This window comes from Myotis brandtii, unplaced genomic scaffold (assembly GCF_000412655.1).
Source record: "Myotis brandtii unplaced genomic scaffold, ASM41265v1 scaffold186, whole genome shotgun sequence".
In the NCBI taxonomy this organism is placed as follows: Eukaryota; Metazoa; Chordata; class Mammalia; order Chiroptera; family Vespertilionidae; genus Myotis; species Myotis brandtii.
This window is the reverse complement of record NW_005356905.1, coordinates 5,221,962-5,244,830: the sequence shown is the minus strand read 5'-3', so window position 1 is coordinate 5,244,830 and position 22,869 is coordinate 5,221,962. Positions and strand designations below refer to the sequence as shown.

At 32.8% G+C, this 22,869-nt stretch overlaps 1 protein-coding gene across 1 annotated transcript in view; it reads left to right on the top strand.

The window, feature by feature from the left end:
* Positions 1 to 21,415, top strand: part of SI (sucrase-isomaltase (alpha-glucosidase)) — a 121,514-nt gene extending 100,099 nt beyond the window's left edge. The window contains exons 36-48 of the mRNA XM_005864148.1: positions 619 to 703; positions 1,589 to 1,727; positions 4,586 to 4,719; positions 5,672 to 5,706; positions 5,794 to 5,910; positions 7,849 to 7,997; positions 10,443 to 10,527; positions 10,610 to 10,666; positions 11,871 to 11,995; positions 14,561 to 14,649; positions 17,806 to 17,855; positions 18,102 to 18,269; positions 21,347 to 21,415. Coding sequence (XP_005864210.1) covers positions 619 to 703; positions 1,589 to 1,727; positions 4,586 to 4,719; positions 5,672 to 5,706; positions 5,794 to 5,910; positions 7,849 to 7,997; positions 10,443 to 10,527; positions 10,610 to 10,666; positions 11,871 to 11,995; positions 14,561 to 14,649; positions 17,806 to 17,855; positions 18,102 to 18,269; positions 21,347 to 21,415 — 1,302 coding nt within the window. The remainder of the gene's footprint in view (positions 1 to 618; positions 704 to 1,588; positions 1,728 to 4,585; positions 4,720 to 5,671; positions 5,707 to 5,793; positions 5,911 to 7,848; positions 7,998 to 10,442; positions 10,528 to 10,609; positions 10,667 to 11,870; positions 11,996 to 14,560; positions 14,650 to 17,805; positions 17,856 to 18,101; positions 18,270 to 21,346) is intronic.
* Positions 21,416 to 22,869: the final 1,454 nt, after the last annotated feature.

Sequence of the window (22,869 nt, the reverse complement as noted above, 5' to 3'; positions counted from 1 at the left end):
CTCCTGTTCGCTTCAAGCTGCCTGGCTGCCAGCCGCCATCTTGGTTGGCAGTTAATTTGCATATAGCCCTGATTAGCCAATGGGAAGGGTAGCGGAGGTATGGCTAATTACCATGTTTCTCTATTATTAGATAGGATGATGGTCCCTTTATATGTGGGTACTGGGATCCTGAAATGTGTGCTCAGATACTCTCTGAAGTTTTTTTAATTATAAGCTAAATCTTATGATTTTAAATTTCACAAACCTTTGTGTTTTTTTAAAAGGAATTGATCCAAGGCATGAGTGTTCAAGAGAGTACATAGAAGAATATACACTATTATAATATAACTTTATGTCTAGAAAACAGAAAAAAAATCACTTTTATGTACATATTATATCTACAGAAAAAAATTAGACATTTTAAGTTTGTCAAAAGTAGGTAATGAATTATAAAAGAGAAACACTGAGCTAACCTAATGTCTTTAGTATCATTAAAATGTCTTATTTTTTGCTTTTTAGAAGTGATTAAATGTCATTACTCAAATATGCTACTTTAACTTACTGGCCCTCTGAATTAGTTCTTTTAAGAATACAATTTCTAAATTTGTTTTCTGTTTACTTTTCTTTCTTTTTTAAAAGGATATGAATGAACCATCAAGTTTTATACATGGGTCAACTACTTCATGCAGAAATAAAGAGCTAAATTATCCACCTTATATGCCAGGTACAATATTGTTGCTTTTACTTTAATGTAATGTTATTATTAATTTATTTACTATGTTTATGTAATTTTTTATTGGGGAACAGGATTCACATCCCCAATTCTCACTACCCATCTGCACACTGTACCACACTTCAATCCATTGCCAATATTATCTAATACTATATTGGGAAGAAAAATCAAGAAAAATGTTTTACTATAAGAACACATTTCTAAAGTGTTTAAAATTATTGCTTTAATTTTCATAAGACTTTTCCTAAAAATTCTCAATATTCTTTCTAATAGAAAATAGAAAGCTTTTATACAGATTTTTTTTAAAAAAATGTTTCTTTACTGGGGGGAAATGATAAAATAGAAACACTTTTTTGGGGGGAGGGAAAAGTCCAGTCTTTTGGTGTTCATCCTCATACTTTTATATGGACAGTAAACTTCATAAACTGTTAACATAAAGTGATGGCAAAACTCGGGGAGAAAAAAAAAAAACATCTTAAACTGAGAAAAAGTGGATCAAAAGCTAGTGTTGGTTCTTAACCCCAGGATTTGCATTTTTAAAGCCTATTTAATCAGTATTTCTCATCTAAATGATTAAATATAATAGACATTTAGGAGTACATTAATTTTTCTGGTTTTTATTTTGTTACTGACTATAGTAAAAATTTTCACATTTTTTTCAATCACAATGGTAACTACAATCAATTACAATTATAGACTGTTTTTTACATTTGTCATAACATTGGCAGCATGTACAAATGGTTAAAATCAATAATATTTAAAGCAAAATGTAATGTTTTTTCCAAAAGAATATATAGTTGCCTTTTACGCACTTTAATATAGGGCACCTTATAATATATTAGTATTTTTTTCACTGTTTTTTTTTTTTTTCTCTAGAACTCACAAAAAGACATGAGGGATTACATTTCAGAACCATGTGTATGGAAACCGAGCAGATCCTTAGTGATGAATCATCAGTTTTGCATTACAATGTTCACAATCTATATGGATGGTCACAAATGAAACCTACTTACGAGTAAGCCGTGTTCATGATTATCCTTTCTAACTCTGACATCGTTGAGATATTAGATTTAATGTTATCTATTCTGAGAATCCTTCTTTGCTGTCCTTATGTTGTAGCACTTTTCTTTCCAATGTTCTCTGTAACTTACTTGGTCCTTCATGACACTTAGAGAGTCACTGTCCTTTCTCCCTCTTTCTCTCTCTCTCTCTCTCTCTCTCTTTCCACCATTGCTTTAAATTTTACCCCATTTTCAAAAGAATATTAAAGTATCTTACTTTGCTCTCCACAATGTACTCATCTTATAGCAGCACAACACCTAAAACATAGTAGGTGCTCAACAAATGGTTTTGAATGAATGAATAAATAATATATAATCTGATATCATTAATTAAGACATTAAGTCTTGGATAAATATGTTATTTAAATCCATGATTAGCAAATTAGAGTATGTGTGAATGACCTGGAGCTTCTCAAACTTTAATGTCCATATGAAAAGAACTCTTATGTGAGGCCAAAGATAATGGAACACAGGCCATTCTTTGAGTATCAAGTCTTTATTGGCACTGTCCGATAAAACTTTCTACAATGATAGAAATGTTCAATAATTTTGGATTGTCTAATATGCAGCTACTAACTATATATTGCTGTTGACCACTGTGCTTAGTGTTGCTCAGGAATGAGATTTTAAATGTTATTTAATTTAATAAATCTAGGTTTATTAAATAGCCCATGTGGCTAGTGGCCACCATATGACACAACGCAGCTCTAGAACATTGCCTCTTGATTACACACTGTAATTGCCTGGATATTTTTAGTAAATTCTAATTTAATTGGTGTATAGTATATAGCCTAAGAGTCTTAGGTTCTAAAAATTTATCAGGTGATTCTAATTTCAATCCAGGATTGAAAATCACTGCTCTAGTATAGGAATGAAGTAGGTAAAAAATGAGAATCATTTGGGATTAAAGAATATGTGTAATATTTCCTCACTTAGTGAAACATGCTTATCCTATTTCTAGCATGAAACTATTTGTCAACATAGAATATGTGAATTATTTGAGATATTACATGAATGAATGTCTACAGATTTGTTAACCAAATCCAAATGTAGGGTCACTAAGATCATATACACAGACTAGGATGTGACATTCTTAAGAGTAAACAAACTGGTTTTAACAATGCCTTTTTTTGAGAAAAGCATTTTTTTAAAAAAATTAACCATGCTGGCATATAATAAAGGAACACAATTATTCTCAGCTAACCTTACTTTACCATAAAAATATACATATCAAAAAGAACAAAAATATTGAGAATTGACTCATCTTTCTGGCAAAACTTATGCATTTTAAGATGAAAATATGTAATTTAAGGGAAATTGAAAGAAATATTTTTCTTCAGAGGGCAGGTAATTGAACTTCTGGAGCACATGACAGAATCTACCATGGTTCCTGACACATTGTGGAACCATGGTAGATTCTGTCATGAATAGATTCTTAGTAAATTTAAATGAATCAATTATTATCCCACTACAACTATCAAAGTTGTATGAATAAATTCAAGGCAACCATAGGTAAAAATGTAAATAGTTGACATTTAAAGGTACTTGGGGATGTTTAAGGTCCATTTTAACTAATAAAAAATATTATGGGGAAGATATCAGTACTATCTTCTGAAGAACAACCTTTAATATAAAGTCATAAAACATGTCTTTAATAGTTTTAATTTTGCTCTAGTACATACATTTTTCAGAAAAAGATTTCAACCATGTTTGTTATTTACATTAAACATATTAAAGTTTTAAATGTTGAGTTACATTTTTTCTTGAGTTACTATTATAAGCCAAGTACTGTATTAGATATAAGGGGCACAAAAAAAGATTAGCACAAGGTCCTTAACCTCAGGAATCTCAAGGACTCATGATGGAAGAAGCTCTATATATAAACAAATCAGTACAAACACTGTGGCCCATGCGATAGCAAATAAATGATTAGATGCTGTTGAAAACATGTTAGTGAGTTGTAAAGTCTGTCTAACTAGGTATTTGAAGTATTTTCTCTGTGGTAGATCTCTAGTTTTTATGCATATACAATTTATTTTGAGTAATAGAAAATAAATATTTTCTTTCCAATTAATATAATTTTCAAATATTTTTTCTATTTTACATATTCTTATAATGCAGTATTAGAGAGAGAGAGAGAGGGAGAGAGAGATGTAATAAAAAGTAATGCATTATTATTCACACTAGAATGCACAATAAGTTATTAAAATCATTTTTTAAAGAGTGAGGAAGGGAGGATAAAAATGACCTTATTTGTAAATTCTATCCTCTTGACCTGGCTTTCAATAAATTCCATTCTTAAAATATAAAAATTACTTTTATTTTTAAGATCCAGGAAAGACTTGTACTCTTTAAACTAGCCTCTAAAACAAGAGATATTATAGCAAGTACTCTATGCAGAGTAATACAAAAATTAAGTATTAAGCCAAAAATTAGAAGGGTTTGGGCCATCAATAGTTAGAACTTTATTCAAGAAAACTCATTTAAGTAGAATAAAATAAGTTTATTAAATTTTTTAAATGTTTAGTTGATTTGATAATACAAATATTTGATTTAACTTGTGTCCATTGAATAAACAAATGCAGGGAGGCCACTCAGGTATGTCAATCTAGCAAATGTTGGAAGAAAAAAGATATCCTTCATACCCCTGAGAATTTTCTAGTATATTGAGACAAGACTCACATATAAAGAGCTAGTTGTAATAAGAGCCAACATAAATACCACAAATCAAATTCTTTTTTTGAATGGAATGGTCAAAAGTAGAAATATTTGAAGAAAATACCTAATGTAAATCCTTCTTCACTTTTATTAGTGCATTGCAGAAGGCAACTGGCAAGAGAGGAATGGTTATATCTCGTTCCACATATCCTACTGCTGGACGATGGGGGGGGCACTGGCTTGGAGACAACTATGCACAATGGGACAATATGGACAAATCGATCATCGGTATGGGAGAGTCACCATCTTTATCATCATTCTTTTGAGTTTTCTATTAAGTATTCACTTTTTCTGGCATTTGTTCATATACCTTATAAGTGCATCTCAGAAAAATGCTTTGGCATTATGTTTTATGACAAATAGCCCCACGATAAAGTAGTGGCCCAGAAAGCAGGGTCTGGGGTTCCGTATAGAAACTAATGATTTCCAACTAGTTCGTTTTGAGAAAATAATTTCATCACTTTCTGTTTCAGTTTCATGGTTTGAAAGGGCAGGAGATGGGAAAAATAACAAACTAAGAATAGATATGAGTAGAAATTCTAGATTTTAGGGAATAAGAATATTTTAAACCACATTTAGAAAGAAATTTCTGGCAATGATTGGGTAAAGAGTAAATAAGACATTGTCATTTTAAAGAGCAAAGGGATATTTTTCTGTTGGAGATCTGGTATTAAAAATGCTTTACTATTCATTTAGGTTTCAAGGAAAACACATAATGCTTAGAAATATTCCTTTAAAAGAAGAGTTGGGAAATCACATTTTATCACAGTGATCATTCCTCAGAAGATTCTATTTAACAAAAATAATTCAATTTATTTCAAATGATGAGAACTCTAATTAAATAATTACAAAATAACCTTTTATTATAAAACATAAAATCAAGGAAATCACTATCACTTTCTTCTCACACGATAATGTGTTCGTAACAACTTTGTACTTTAAATATGTTATCTTAAAATGTCAAGGAAGCATATCCTGTTTTATTTTGATAAATGTCATTAACACTATAAACTTAAAAGTATGAAAATTATAAAAAGAAATGATAGAAAAGTATGTTGATAATCTAAAAAATGTTTGAATTAGAGGTTTGTATTAGAAATGGAACATATTTATAAATAAAACATATCAAAATATATATGAAACTGTAGCTTTCTAAGACATTTTTCCTAATTTTTTTAAGGTATGATGGAATTTAGTCTCTTTGGAATTTCATATGTAAGTAATTCTATTCCTTTCATTTTTATCACTTATAAATATTAAGAAAGTAACTTAAAACTAATTAAATACAACAATGTATTTTAGACTGGAGCAGATATCTGTGGTTTCTTCAATAATTCAGAATATCACCTCTGCACCCGCTGGATGCAACTTGGAGCATTTTATCCATACTCAAGAAATCACAACATTGCAGGCACGAGGGTATGTAATTATTGCATTTACTCTCCTTTCTCAACCCCAACCCCACCTCCCACTAAACATATGTATTTTTTTTAATAAAATTCACTCCACCTCACTGATTTCCAGATGAATGCTTTGAACCTCCGTACATTTACTGAGGACTTCTAAGCACATAATTTTGAAAAAAATTCTTACTTGGGTTACTCTCTACTTTTGGATTCAAGACTTGGTTAGCTGGCATACTTACTGCTGTTCTATGTAATTTTGGAGTCGGTAGGGGGGATAAATTACCTCTGGAACTTCTTCCAAACCAGAATGGAACCAAAAAAAATCAACTTCAAACTAAATAATTAGTCATGAAAGCCATTTGAAATACTAGAATCAATGCATGAAATTGGAAGATTTAAAAGGCGTATGTTAAAACAAATGAGTTGAAGAATTGAGGGAGAAAAGGAAGAGGAAAATCATGAGAATTATTTTCTGTGGGGTTACACAAATATACTCTTCACTAAGTTGTCAGAAGGAATTTTTGAATGAGAAGAAAGATGGTACTAAAGTTATGGAAAAATATGAACAATTAGAGGCAAAGTTTTGTGATATTTACTTTCAGTGAATAATTACAGAGGAAAGATGCATTTTCAAAAACACCTTACAGAAGGTTGTGGACAAAGCTAGTCTTTAAAGGATGAGTTCTAGCCACAGTAACTGAATGGCAGAGCTCACCATGTGCTTGAAATGCATCACTCAGAAAATTTTAGTCAGAATAGAGGAGGGGATTTATTTTAGAAAATGAAAATGAAAACCTATATAAGGTAGGAAAAAAGTATGTGAACATACTTTGGAAGAATGTGAAAGTTGGACAATAAAGATATAACTTGATGGGATAGGAATATTTAACAGGAAAATTCAACAATAACACAACTTAGAAAGTTGTACTATTAAAAAAGTAGGGTATGAATCGATAGAAACCTGACCATGATCATTTAACAAGTATTCATTAAGTCTATTAGTTAATACTTACAAAATGCTGCCCTACCAATTCATATAATGTAGGAAGGATAGTGATAATAAGTAATTATGTGTATATTTATACTTATTTTTCTTTATTATACACATATATTTATACATTTATATAAAATGCCACATACAAATAAATGCATATGAAGGAAAAATGGAGTAAGTTAAAGTGATAGAGATTTATGGGGCTTCTGTTTTAGAAGGGGTATCAGGGAAGTTCTCTTGGCTGAAGTCACATTAGCATTAGAGCAGAGAATTCGGTGTGGGGAGAGCAACCAATATAAATATACTAGAGGCCCCATGCACAAAATTCACTCATGGGTGGGGCTCCTAGGCCTGGCCGTCAATCAGGGCCAATTGGGGCCAGGCCGATCAGGGTCGGGCCGGAGAGGAGGTAACAGTCTTTTTACCTGGAGTGTGTATTCTAGAATAGACTTGGGCATGTTCTTTTTTTTTTTTCTTGTCCAACATTAATTAGGTCTTCACTTCCTCATATATAACTAGTTCTTTAGTATCCTAATTTATTTATTTCTGATGAGAACATACAATGTACAGTGTTAACGTGATGGGCTCAGCATGTCTCTATTTATTTTAGTCCATTTTTTATAACATTTCATTTATCTCCTAGACTTTTGACCCCTACACTTTGTGTCATCATAGTTGACAATATATTTGTCACTTATTCAAATGTAAACTGCTCTTTACATATGATAACTTAAACTAAATCAAGCCAGAGACTTAATGTCACTTTTCATGGTTAAATGTTAATATTGTGTTGTCTGTGTGAGATAGAAACATTATTGTATAAGATTTTTGTGATGTAGTATATTGCACATGACAGTGAATTAATATTCTTGCTTTTTATTTTCCAAATATGTATTTCAAAATTATGTTTTAAATAAAAATAAAAGTTTATAACTATTTCAATTTGGTTTATTTCAGAGACAAGATCCTGCTTCCTGGAATAAAACTTTTTCAGAAATGTCAAAGAATGTTCTAAATATAAGATACACTTTATTGCCATACTTCTATACACAGATGCATGAAATTCATGCTCATGGTGGCACTGTTATCCGACCGCTTTTGCATGAGTAAGTGCAAATATTTTTCCTACCACAGACAGATAGCTTCCAATTAATTTACTCAATAATATCTTTTAGTACAACATACAATATATTTTTAAAGATTATGAAGCATTTTACATTCCCCTTACCACCAGAACATTTTAATTTTTTTAAAAGAATACCCATTTAAAAATATGTTTGCATTGTTTTTAGAGAGAGAGAGGAAGGAAAAGGATGAGAGAGAAACATTGATGACAGAGAAGGATCAATTGGCTGCCTCCTGCATGCCCCCTACTGGGAATCAAGCCACCAACTCAGACATGTGCCCTGACCTGAAATTGAACCAGGTGACCTCTTGGTGCATGGGACAATGCTCAACCAACTGAGCCATACTGGTCAGGGCCAATATACAATATTTTGAATTTGAAACATTTTCATTATTATTTTAATATACATTTTGGATAAACGTTTTCATAAATAAATCTTCTGATAGATATACTTATATATGCCATTAAAATGAAGCAAAGTAGTTATTAAAAAGTAATTATTCTTCCTAGGAATTACTATTGTATTCCAGATGTTATTCTAGATTATTATATACCTTATTACATTGAGTATTTTAAAAAGTTTTCTACATTAAGTAATATTGTTCTGCATTATGATTAAATTCATTGCTGTTTACAGTAGTTAAGCAAATCTTACACATATCTATATATATAAAAGCCTAAGCAACCGACCGACAGTCCAGTAGCTATGACACATACTGACCACCAGGGGGCAGAAGCTCAACCCAAGAGTGGAAACCACAGGCATGGAAAATGGAACAGACTGATGAATCTCAGAGGGAAGTGGGGAGGGAGGAGGGCAGGAAGAGATTAACCAAAGATCTTATGTGCATACTAAAAGCCTGGTGCATGGATTCCTGCACTGGTGGTGTCCCTCAGCCAGGCCTGTGGGGATCAGGTCGAAACTGGCACTCCGACATCCCCCGAGGGGCCCCAGATTGCAAGAGGGCACAGGCCAGGCCAAGGGACCCCACCAGTACATGAATCTGTGCACCAGGCCTCTAGTTAATTCATAATTGAAAAAGAAGATTACAGCCCTCTTAGTAGGTGTGCTAATGGGGTACCTTAGAACAGTTTTAACATGCTCCTTAGAAAATTTGTTTGGATTCACTTTTAAAGATCAAACTGATATATGGCTAAATCTTGAAATTTTATTCCAAAATTTTAGCCTATTCTATTTTTAAGACAAATATAAGCTGATTCTTATTGTAGATGTTACAAAAAACAAAATACATATTCAAAAAAATACAAAAAAAAACCTTGAAATAATCATAGTATACTTAGCTACCTGTGTACCCTATATTATCAGAGTAATTGAAAAAGGCAATTTGTTATATTGCAGTATTGATAAACCAACGAAAATTACACAGCATAGACATTTACTCAAATTGAACAGTAGTAACCAAGGTAAAATTCTCCAAATAATAGCATGATCAATATGCCTTAAGTTCTAATTATAAGATGAAAGATCCAGCTTTCTAAAAAATTTTTTTTCCTAGATTCAAATTATCCTCTCTAGTTGCTTTATTAAACCATAATCCTTTCTTTATTCCTGGTAACAGCTTATTAATCTCTTGACTATTTCATTTTTACACTCCCCACTCCCTTTGTCATCTCCCTAGTAACTTCCCGGAATCAAGTATTAGCTCTGGACTGAGTTCCAATCAGAAATATTATTAACGATGCAAACTCTTGTCCTATTGAAAACACCTGGGCCTTTGCTTCCATTTGAAATTCATGGAAGAGTAAACCCAGAAATCTGCCTTGGCATTAATCTGTTTGTAATAGAACAAAACATAACAGAAATAAAAGAACAAACCTACAAAAAAATTATACTTCCATTTTAATTAGAGGAAAATTGTGGATATTTAATAGTGTTTATTCTCAAGATTATATTCTTTCCAGCAATTTATATCTAAAATTCAGAAATCTAGTAACATATATAGGAACCTATAAGTACATATAGATCCACTATCCATCGAATTCTAATCGAAATACGATAAGCAAACTCTTTAAAATTACCAAATCAACACGCTTGTCTCGAACTTTTTTCACAGGGTATTTATAATTTTTGTTTTCTAGTTTGTCAATGTTCTATTTCTACTTAATATTTTGTACCTCCATGAGTTCTCTTCAAATTAAATTTCTCATGCAGTGGTCTTATAAATTTAATCACAATCCTCTCCATTTTGTCAGGAGGTTTAGTCATGGTCTAGATTTACTTGTCAAGTATTGTAGCATTGCACATTGAATTCCAAGTCATAGGGTTATTTTTGCTTTTTCATAATTTGGTTTTCTTTTTAATCCACACAAGCCCACACTGCAAAATGTGATTTGAATACTTATTTAATGGTACCCAGAAGAGATAGAGTTCTTTGATTAAACTATCAATAAATATTTTGTCAAGGTTCTATAAGGAGAAGACTACCTGGGACATATTCAAGCAGTTCCTGTGGGGCCCAGCATTTATGGTTACCCCTGTATTGGAACCTGTAAGTCCTACCACATATTTTTGTTCATAAAATATTTTTCCTAATTGATATATTTTTAAATAACTATATTTTTAAATTTCAGTATCAGACCGTTGTAAGAGGCTATGTCCCTAATGCTCGGTGGTTTGATTACCATACGGTAAGTAATTAAAGAATTCTGGGGAATTTACTAAACAGAAATGGGTTTAAGTTTGATCTTGATCTTTACATTAATGATGTATTTAATGAAATACACTTAAAATGAGTAAGGTATGTTTTGCTAATTAGATCTGAATCAAATGAACACACAGTGAAAGAGAATTAATTTATTCTGCCATAGTTGATTATGTAGTCATTGATTTATTTTACCAAATAAACATGGGAAGTACATATTGTACATCAAAAGGTCATTGCCCTTTATTGGCTATGCAAAATGATTATTACAGGTAATGCAGGCCTTCCAGGAATAATGTATGTGGCAGTTAAGAATAGTTTTTGTGACCTTTCAAAAATCCGTATGTTGCCCTAGCCGGTTTGGCTCAGTGGATAGAGTGACTGCCTGGGGACTGAAGGTCCCTGGTTTGATTCTGGTCAAGGACCCATGCCTGGGTTGCAGGCTCCTCCCTAGTAGGGGTCTTGTAGGAAGCAGCCAATCAGTGACTCTCTCTCATCATTGATGTTTCTATCTCTCCCTCCCTCTCCCTTTCTCTCTGAAATCAATATAAATATACTTTTGAAAAATCCATACATTTTCTGCATGTGAGCATGACAAAAATAAGTATTTGTAAATTATTTTCAAAGCTACCATAAAACCAAGGTCTGAGTATATGCTTTAAAGAACATGATCTTCTAAGTAAATGTCTGTGTCTTTATTTTAAATTGGAAAGTGTGTCATTTGATTTTATAAATGTGCCCCCTCATGTTGCAATCCTATATAATAAAAGGCTAATATGCAAATTGACCAAACAGCGGAACCATGGGTCTCTGTGACGTGCACTGACCATCAGGAGGTAGATGCTCAATGCAGGAGCTGCCCCCTGGTGGTCAGTGCACTCCCACAGGGGGAGCACCTCTCAGCCAGAAGGGCTCACAGCTGGTGAGTGCAGCAATGGTGGAAGGAGCCTCTCCTGCCTCCATGGCAGCACTAAGGATGTCCTCCTGCCAGCTTAGGCACGCTCCCTGTGGAGAGCGGGACTAAGCAGTCAGTTGGGAATCCCCCGAGGGCTCCCGGACTTCGAGAGGGCGCAGGCCAGGCTGAGAGACCACCCCCCAAGTGCACAAGTTTCGTGTACCGGGCCTCTAATATTGCTAATAATTCCACTTTTTGCTGCTTTTGTTCTTCCTTCCAACTCTGTCATTTCTAGGGCCAAGATATTGGTGTCAGAGGAACGTTTAAGGATTTTGATGCTCCCTTTGATAAAATAAACCTTCATGTTCGTGGTGGTTACATCCTACCCTGTCAAGAGCCTGATCAAAACACATTTCACAGGTAAACAAAGTGGTTACAGAACTCAGATTAAATTTTAAGATACATCAGCTAGAATTGCCAAGGATTTGGAACGGTCTGAGATTCTACCCCAGTTCCAAGCTTACAAATTAGCCCGCTAGTTTCATGGAGCTGAGTCAGAAGCAAAGAGCCTTTTTACTCATGGCATACCAAGACTTATGACCTTCATGTTTGCTTCAGTTTTCTCTGTTCCCAAGTCCCGTGGGGGTGACATGAAGTGGCCTAAAAGATACTGCATATGCAGGAGGTTTGAGACACAGCTAAGGAACTCCAAGATCAAGGAAACTCAATTTTTTTTTGTTATCAACTGTAAACAAACCTGTGTATTCTCTGCTTTGAATTATTATAGTGGACAGTGATTTACAATTTTATTAAACACTGCCCTGTCTTCCAATACTGTTTGCTTTAAAAGCATCCTTTAAAGGATAGTCAAAAGAAAAACTGTCAGTGCCTCTATATGCAAGATATGCAAGAACTTGAGAGACTCATGGAAAACTGTCTGAAAACATGATATTCCCTCTTACAGTAAGAACATTTACCAAACTAATATACCGACTAAAACTTACTATCTTCTGTATGAATATGCAAAGGTGTTGACAATAAATGCCTAAGTTCTTTTTTTCCTGCCTCTGACATGTGGAAAGAAATACTATGAACATGATTTTAAGTGACCCATTTTTAAACTTTAAGCAAGTATTGCTCAGAAGATTTCTCTGAACTTCAAGCTTTTCTTTTCCCCTTTCTCTGCCTCCCTCTTTCAGTCAAATATTCTTTGACTCACTTTAGTCAATGAAAATGTGGGTATCCATTGATGATTTCACTACTCCTTCAAATGCTAAGTCTACTGCTGCCCAGAGAAGAACCAGATGCGTCTCTTAGTAGCCTTGTCCCACACAAAGTTAAAAGATTATTTCAATTTTTCCATTCATTGTCATTCATAACAGATTATCTGGCTAAGACTCTCCTCTCTTCTTTGCCCCAGAAACCCTTATTAGATCTGAATCAAATGAACACACAGTGAAAGAGAATTCAGTTATCCTGCCACAGTTGATTGTGGCATTTTCTCCCTCTCATTTGGCAATATGTCCAGACTGTGTCTTCTGTGACTGCCACAGAGTCACAGAAGACACAGTTTCCACTGCCTGAATTCAGACTTACACATTCAGGTTCTAGAGGACTTAGTCCCTCTAGCTCTTCTGTTTCTATACTGCATCCACTCTCTTGCTCATCTACATGCTCACAGCCCCAGTTAGCATGAGCAGTCTCTTTCTATTTTCTGGAGCCATTTAGATCAGTTTGTATCAATATTCTACCTTGAGATCAATTAAAGATAAGAAAAATGATATTATGTGAAAAATGAGGGCTTCATGCAGGGGACCCAAGGTGTTCCTTGAAGAATCCTTTTGTTATGAGAGAAAAGAGAGGCTATTCTGTGTGTGTGTGTGTGTGTGTGTGTGTGTGTGTGTGTGTGTGTGTGTGTGTGTGTGTAAAGTAAATAGGATATCAGTTTAGGTATATACAGGGTTAGGTAAAAATAGGTTTACAGCTGTGAATATACAAAGCACAGAATTAATTCTTGTATTATCATTTATTTATTATTGTATTATTTTCCATATGAACAACTATAAAACTACTTTTGTCCCACCCTGTATATGGAGTAGAATGCAAGTTGTGAAATTCCTTTGAATCTGTTTTTAAATATGTTGGAAAATTTTTAAACCAGAGTTTTAATGTTGATTATAAGATATACTTCTACACCAGTAAACTGAATTAAAATACATGCATATATTCATGTTAAGACATGCTAATATGTGTACATGGAAAATATCAAAGTGCTATGATATTTTAGATATTCTGATATTTTAGGAGACTTCCATGGCAGTACAGCCTTCAATGTTGGTGATTGGAAAGGCAGATAGTTAAGCATAATTTGTCTGAGAAATCTTTCCTTACTAGTATGAGGCTGTTAAACCAACTCTCTTGTACAGTGAGCATGGAAGCAGATATTTAGTTTCCAGACTGGCCTATGTAGCCAGAAGCTTGAGAAATATTGTCCTCTCCAGTGATAGGACTTACAACTTGCTGGCTACCCTCCACATTCTTTTTAACAACTGCCAATGATAACTCAGTGATTTATATATGGAAATGTGAGGAAGATATAAGACATAAGAGATAAAAATGCTATAAAATTATTTCATGTTTAATGATCAATGAAAGGATTACAGTAATAATAAATATGTTAATAAACTTAATATGGTCTTAATTATTCTATATAAGGCCTCTTCTGATTTATTTCAGTAGGTGGACCCTTGAGACCAAACTACATGCATGGTATTTTTATTAAATATTTAAAAATTTTATGGGTTATGTCATTCCCATAAACTCATAAGAAAAAGTAAATGCTTTACTTTCTTTGTCTATAACAGTTGCATTCCCCTTAATTAATAGTCTTAGTTGTGTTCTCTTGGATATGTATATGGATGTCATATTGTAACAACACATATGCTACTCTATAAATATTGATAAAATGATATTTCTTCCTTGTAGTCGACAAAACTACATGAGGCTCATTGTTGCTGCAGATGATAATCATATGGCACAAGGATCTCTGTTTTGGGATGATGGAGAGTCTAAAAGTGAGTGGTCTATTAGTAGACAAATGTAGTTGATGACATATATATTATCATATTACTTATATGTTACCTATTATTGTAATTTGGAAGCTTAATAAAAATCTAATAATATTCTTCAAAGCTAAACTAGTGTAATAAATAGTTGAACCAATTTTTTAAAAAAGTGTTACAAGTATTTAAAGAATTTCTTCTTATCTTAAATATACTTCATCTCTATGGCAAATGTCTGGATAACTAGGAGATATGCTTGGGTAGGGATTCTATAGCAATCATTTTTGTTCTTCTAGAAGCTATTCCAGTGATGCTCACATAATAGACATTCACTATGTATGAGGTCAATTGGGCTGAAAACTGTGTTCCATGTGTATGCACTATTGATGCATAAGAGTGCCTCTAAAACAGTGGTTCTCAACCTGTGGGTCACAACCCCTTTGGGGGTCGAACGACCCTTTCACAGGGGTCACCTAAGACCATCGGAAAACACATGTTGAATATATAATTACATATTGTTTTTGTGATTAATCACTATGCTTTAATTATGTTCAATTTGTAACAATGAAAATACATCCTGCATATCAGATATTTACATTACGATTCATAACAGTAACAAAATTACAGTTATGAAGTAGCAACGAAAATAATTTTATGGTTGGGGGTCACCACAACACGAGGAACTGTATTAAAGGGCCGCGGCATTAGGAAGGTTGAGAACCACTGCTCTAAAACATGAGGTATTCCAGAAACAAAATTCAGGTTTGTTCCCTAGACTTTTAACTATTTTGTATTTTTTTTGTTGGTTTTTAATATTCAGTATTTTGACATGAAAAATTTAAGGATTTAAACTTAAATCTATATTTACTCTATGACTGTTCCTCAAGACCAAACTGAACTGCTAAACTTTTAGCAGTGTGTGCTCTGCTGACCATTGTTATCAGAATCACCTGGGTAGTTTGTAAAGCATGATGATTCTGAAGAAGGTAAAGGGAGATAAATAGTGATGGAAGGAGACTTGGGGTGGCAAACACACAATACAACATACAGATGATGTATTGCAGAACCATATACCTGAAACATGTATCATTTTATTAACCAAGGTCATCCCAAAAAATTCAGTTAAAAAAAGAACGCAGATTAAGGGGTCCATTCAAATTTCATTAATTTGGGAAGAGGCCCACCAATCTGTCTTCCAGTCAAATGTCCCCAGATGGTCATCGTACTGGTAGAGGATTAGATTTACAATGTACTAGCTCGACTAGATAGGCATTTTGAATATTCTCTTAAAAACCTTACTCATAAAACTAACATCTGTGTGGAGCTGAAGTTCTCATGGGCTGCTCACTGTAATTTAAATAAATTATGTATAGATGAGAGATTTTTCATTATAGTAAAGACGTGTATCTTTCATCATTTTAAGTAAACCATAGTTAATATTCTGCAACCATAAGACATGGGAATCTATTAGCAAATAAAATATATTAGGAAGTTGATATAAGAATCATGTGAAAATAATTTTATAAAGAATCATAAGGTGGTTAGCAAGATTCTTACAATAAAAAAAAATTCTCAGTATTTTATGATTTAGAGGTTGAAGAATCAGGGATAATCTTATGTTGTAAAAGCCCTGACCATGAACACATTAACTGAAGTTCTACTAACCTTTATTCTATTGAAGTTTTGTTGCAGTCTTTGTTTGTTTTTCAAATACTGGAAAGTAACTGCACATAATTTAGATATTCAGGCAAGCCAAATGGTTCTGGTCAATTAAATCCACTTTTTTTGTTATATTGTGTAATCTCACTACATTTGTTATAATTGAATATAAAGATTTTAAAAGTCTCCTGTAATTTCTTGAGTAAACAGCAGCAAAACACTACAAATACGTTAGAGCCTTTGGATTAGATCAGAATCTTCAAATAAGTTTTCTTAGTAAGCTTGCAATCTAGTTAATAGACCTCCATCTAAATAATTAAGTAATTCAGATTTCATGGAATATTATTATTTGCTGTCCTATTCTTTCTTTCAAAGAAAATTAAAAAAAATAAATCAAAACAAACTTATTCTGACACTTGTGTACATTAGCAATTTTCAGAGGATTAATGAATACAATGCTGGCATGTATAAGTGGGAAAGAGAATTAAAATGTAAAGCCTTTTTCAATGTTATCCTAACACTTACTTGTTTCAATCATGCATTTGACTCTACTTTGACTTCCTGTCTTATGCTTGTTTGGTTTTACATAGAAACACAGTCTTCTCAGTTGGGGAAACTGGACTTGATTCCAGACCTTGATAATGAAGATGGCCGTCAACTTAATTATGGGTCAATTTAGGATTTTTTAGCTTTGTAATGGTGCCAAAGGAATGCACATGTAGTAGAAACTTTGAATATTGATCCATTCCTGGGCTAGTGATAGGCTGTCTGATACTCTCTCGTGATGCTGGGCAGCAGCAGAGAGGCACAGCTCCCAGGATCAGGAGGGTAAACGACCCCTACTCTGCAGTACACTCTTGACAGCTTTTTTGGATATTGTGTTTTGTGTTTTCTGTATTCAATACATTTTAAAATGCAACAATTTATTATAAACTGGATTCTGTGTTAGGTGATTTTGCCCAACAGTAGACTAATGTAAGTGTTCTGACTATGTTTAAGGTAAGCTAGGCTAAGTGAAGATGTTCATAGGTTAGATATATTAAATGCATTTTCGGCTTACTATATTTTCAATTTCTAATGGATTTATTGGGATATAACCACATTGTAAATAAAGGGGCATCTGTAATTAATTGTTTCACTTTTGGCCATTTATTTAACTTCTCTGGAACTTGCTTTCATCTTCAATATAGTGGGAATGATAATACATATTTCAGAATAGTGTGATAAAATACTTAGATAGTAAGCACTTGCTATACATTATAGCAATGACAATAATTATCAAATTAGTTTTAAATATGGCAGAATTATATTTTATATACAGACATGGAACCATTTATGGTGACTCATCCTTCACATTTTAGTGTTGCTGGGACTGTTTGAACAAGTTAAATATAATGCAATGATGATTTGAGTGCCCTTTATACTGGGAAAGTAAAAAAAATATATACTAGTATTTGCTATTCTTCTTCTTTGGAAATATAAATATATCACGTTTAATTTTCTTTACAGGCACCTACGAAAATAACCTATATTTCTTGGCACAATTTAATTTGAACAAGGTATGTATTCATTTCAGATCATTTATGTGCAATTTTGTTAAATAATATTTGAAGTTTCATATCACACTTTATAATTATTTTGTACTTAAATATTTTATATCTGGTGTTTAATACACTTTATTTCAAATATATGAATAAACAATTTGCTGTACTCTGGAATATATTTTGGTTAACAGATATATATTTTTTAAAGTTTAAATTGTATTTTTCAAATGAAGAATTTAAATTATTTTTTTGTCTTTGTAGACCACCTTTACAAGCACTATATTAAAAAATGGTTACGAAAACCCAAATGAAATGAGGCTTGGATTCATCAATATATGGGGAATAGGAAAGACTCTTGTTAATAAGGTTAATCTCATATATAACGGAAATAATGAGTCACTTAGATTTACTCAAGAAGCAGATAAGCAGGTAAGTGATATTAAGAACATAGTTTTTTAAATGGAGCAATTTTAAATATCTACATAGATGTATTTTATTTCTCAGCCTAAGAAACATAATTATGTGACAACTATAACCATTCTTATTCATTTATTCTTATTGAACTTCCATATCTATTTTCATATTATCATCCTTGATAATCTGTCAGACAAGTCAATTTAATGGTATTTATTTTAAAATTGTTTTAACATATTAAACAAATATTATATTTTTCCTTAAATTTCTAAATCATTGTCATCCATGAATGGTAAAATGCCTCAATTATTTTTCCCCCAAAATAAAATATCTTCATTTCAACTTTTAATATGTATTAGATAAGATATATTTGAAAACTCTTGCAAAATTAATAAAATTGTTTATCAGCACTAATGAATAATTTGACATGTGTATAAAACTATAATTCATAGATGAAACAAGAATTCAACATTTTTATGTTAAAATTCCATTACTGCCAGTAATTAGCCTTTTATTTTGAACAAATAATTTTAGGCTTCTGTTTTCTTTGCAATAAATTAAGAATATGCAAGGAAACAATCTCTTAAACTCCTTCCAATCCTAAATTGTGTGAATCCATGCCTTATAAAGGTTGATTTTAAAAAACATATATTCTAGACACCAACTAACTATTGTGATTGTTTGATCTAAGTTTAAGGCTTCATCTGCACCCCTAAAACTGTGTATGTGTGCACATATCCGTTTGTTTAGAGTTGAGTGGAAACAACTACCTATTAATCAACCAGTCTCTCGTGCGAATTTAACTTACACAATAGCCAGTTATTTGACTGACTTCAACTTAAAGTCTAATAATTTGTGTCTTGGACGCAGTGTTAGGTCCTCATAAATTTTGTAGAGTGTGAGAATTAAACATCACCTGAGGGGCCATTTTATCCAAATGAAATTGTCCTATTGTTACTGTTGTTTTGTAGTCAAGTGGGATTTCCCCTTTAACATGAAATTATCTTAATTGAAATACTTAATTTAAATAATTTTATTTCTTTATATTATATAAAGTTTAGAAAATTGGAGTTGTGTATACTTGATATCCTTCATTGGTAAAATAAAAATTGATATTCAAGAGCCTCACCCTAATTTTTCTTCTTTTTAAAATTTTACTGGTTTTTAAAATTCCAGTGGATGGAAGGGAATCACTGGTTTAGTCAGTGGTCTTACATGGCAGACCAAGAAACAATCCTGAAAAGAAAAATTAATTCCCCAGGAGTAAATATTCAATACTTATCAGTCACAATTTGAAATCAGTTTTGTTGAACTGCCTAATGTTCAACAGATAAAAAAAGTATGTTCTGCCTTATATGTTTTCTTGCTCTTTATATACTACTATAATGGTGAAAAATAAAGCTCATGATTTTTACTATAAAAATAAACTAAACACAGTCAGCTGAACAGTGTTAAATATTTTAGCATGTCAAGTATTATTTCAAGTTTATTTTGACCAAATTCTTGGCATAAAACATACTATTTATAATGAAAAGTTCCTTCCACTGAATTCAAGGATATTCACACAAAATTTTAAGTACTAAGAATAACATTTTTACAATGTTTTATTACCTCAGGATTGCAAAAGAAGATATTATTTTGATTAATATTGGAGCATTTCCTTCAAGAACATTTAAATAAAACAAATATTTATGAGCACCTACTATTTTCTAAACCTTTGTAAATATATGGGGAAAGAAGAGAGTAGTCAATTTCTCTCTCTGCCTGGTTTTTCTTCTCCATGGGTGTGGGAATTACATGCAAAGGATGGTTTAATTGCCATATGAATACAGTTTTAAAATCATTTTCCTAGCAATAGTCATGCCTAGTTGCCTTTTGTACAAGTATTAACAGCTATGTGATGTACTTACTGCTTTTCACTTTGATATTAAAAGAACAAGGTTAGCCTTAGCTGGTTTGGCTCAGAGGATAGAGCATTGGTCTGGGAACCAAAGGGTCCGGGGTTTGATTCAGGTCAAGGGCAAGTACCTTGGTTACAGGCTCCTCCCCACCCCGGTTTGGTCAGGGCTTGTGCAGGAGGCAACCAGTCGATGTGTTTCTCTCACATGGATGTTTCTCTCTGTCTTTACCTCTCTCTTCCACTCTGCCTAAAGAAATCAATGGAAAAATATCCTCAGATGAGGATTAACAACAACAACACAAAAGAGAACTAGGTTAAGTTGTGATGTAGGATGGGTCGGTTTCAAACATAAGTAGTGCATATTAAGAAAGTTATTAACGATTACCTTTCTAAACTCTTCTACTCTAAATTGTGGGAAATAAATCCTAAGATGCTGGGCTTTGGTGAATAATAAATTTTATAAAGCCTCTAGGAGAGCGCCTGGTATTCAGTAAGTACTAAGGAAAAGGTGACTCTTCATCCTCTCTTGCACAAGTGATGATTGGATCCAAGTTTTCTGAGCTAAGGCACAGAGAGTATTGGAAACAAAGCAGCAATGTTTACTGACATCATCATACAAAACTGTCACAGATGATTACTTGTGCTCAACTGCTTAATTGGTCACCTCCAAAATTAGTCCCTACGTGGTCTATTTGAGATTCTCTCCCATGAAAAAGAGTTACACACACAAAACTGAAATAATTGGTAATAAATTCAGCATTCTAAAGCCTTTTGAGTTTAATGTCAAAGAAACTTATTCCTAATCTAAATTTTGTGTGTAGATGGCTAGATAATATTTGAGGGTAGGAAGCATAGAGATTTATGTAGTGCAAGTATGAATAACTGAATATGTAGGACTCGTGGAGAAAAAGTAAAGTAATAGAATCAATATAATTGGTTAATAGTCTTAGTTGTTCACCTTCTTTTGAGAACCATCCCACCACCCTGGGATTTATTTTCATCATCTGAATAATGGGTAAGTTGAGTGAAATTATTTCTGAAATGGTTGTGAAATCTCTGGAATAAAAGATTCATCAAAATGAAAAATAAAGTATACCTTGTTTATTTAGAATAAATTTATTTATTTATGGATAAAGTTTTTATTGAAGTAATGGTTCTGATTAAACAATTAATTGTCATTTTTCTTTTTTAGATATTAAATATCAATATGACAATGAATAATGTTATTCTCAATAAACCAATAGTAATCAACTGGTCCTGAAGATCATCATCAATTCCAGTTGCCAAAGGGACATTAACATCTGGATTCATATTTTACCATACTTATAAGCTTTTCTCTTCATTGGTTTCTTATATTGTGTAAAATACAATTTTCATAAGATCAATCTAAAGTTATTATACAAATTGAATACTGAAAATTGTGACAAATGAATAAATAATAATTTTGTTATATTAATGTGGCCTAGAATCAATTTTTAAACCTGTTTAATAGGATTTAAATAGTTCCATTACCCTTGCTAAGTATCAGTTAAAACACCACATTTCCACCACATTAGGTTATGAGATTCTTTCATATTTCAAGAGACTGACTCAGGCACTAGGCTTTATTGTTTGTAAAGGGGGATAAAATGCACAGGTAAGTCAGAGAGCATAAGAAAAAAAAAGGAAGAACAGGCAGAATCATTAGAGAATTATCACCTTTTAATAGTCTGTCACACTCTTAATCCCCTTTTTTATGACTATCTTTATGCAGAACCTACCAATAGCTTTTCTTCTCCAACTTTTGCCTCTGTGCACTCATGGCTTCTATCTCCCACCTTCTCTTTAGATTTCTTGTTTTCAAATCCAAAGAAAAATGGCGTTACCTATTCTTTTGTTCATCTGTCACTATGGAAAAAATCATCCCCAATTTTTAAAATTTAAAACAACAATTGTATTATCTTTCATGGTTTTATGAGCCTTTGTTTGTTGTGCCATGTGGTGAGTCAGATGTAGGTTGGGACTGGAGGTATCAGAAGATTTCATTGGCTAGAAATTCAAGATGCCATCTTCACTTACACTTGGTGTATCACCAGTCATCCTCTAAGCCTCCCTTGACAGTTGATTTTCTTGGACTTATTAGGTGAAAGCTCAGAGCTCCGAAAGGCAGGAATTGATAAAATTTGTAAAAACAGTCACTGACCAAGCCAGGTTCAAGGAGGTGAAAAAAATAGATGTTCTCAATGGAGGTATGGCAAATTGATGTCAACATGTTTATAGACAAGGTTTCAGATCTTTGAGTTTAATATTCTTTTGTTCCAGCTTTCTTTTTCTTCCTTTTCCTTCATTGTTGGTACAGAAAATATTCATTGCTTTCTAAGTATTAATATCACTGGAATTTATATTCAAAGAAATTGTTATATATATATTGAGTGGCCGGATTATTATGACCACCTGACATTTGTAGGCAAATTAGCTATAATTTCACGCTGAAGTTGCTAGAGGGCCAGACCATTATAAATAGGGAAGCAGGATGTTTACCACGACAGTTACCCAAGCACAGGAACACAAGGATTGGAGAGTCAAGCACTGGAAAAAAGTCATGTGGTTCGATGAATCACGTTTCCAGTTGCATCATGCAGATGGCAGAGTGAGAATTTGGCGGAAACAACATGAAAGCATGCACCCCACATGCATAAGTACAACCCTTCAAGCTGGTGGGGGCAGTGTTATGGT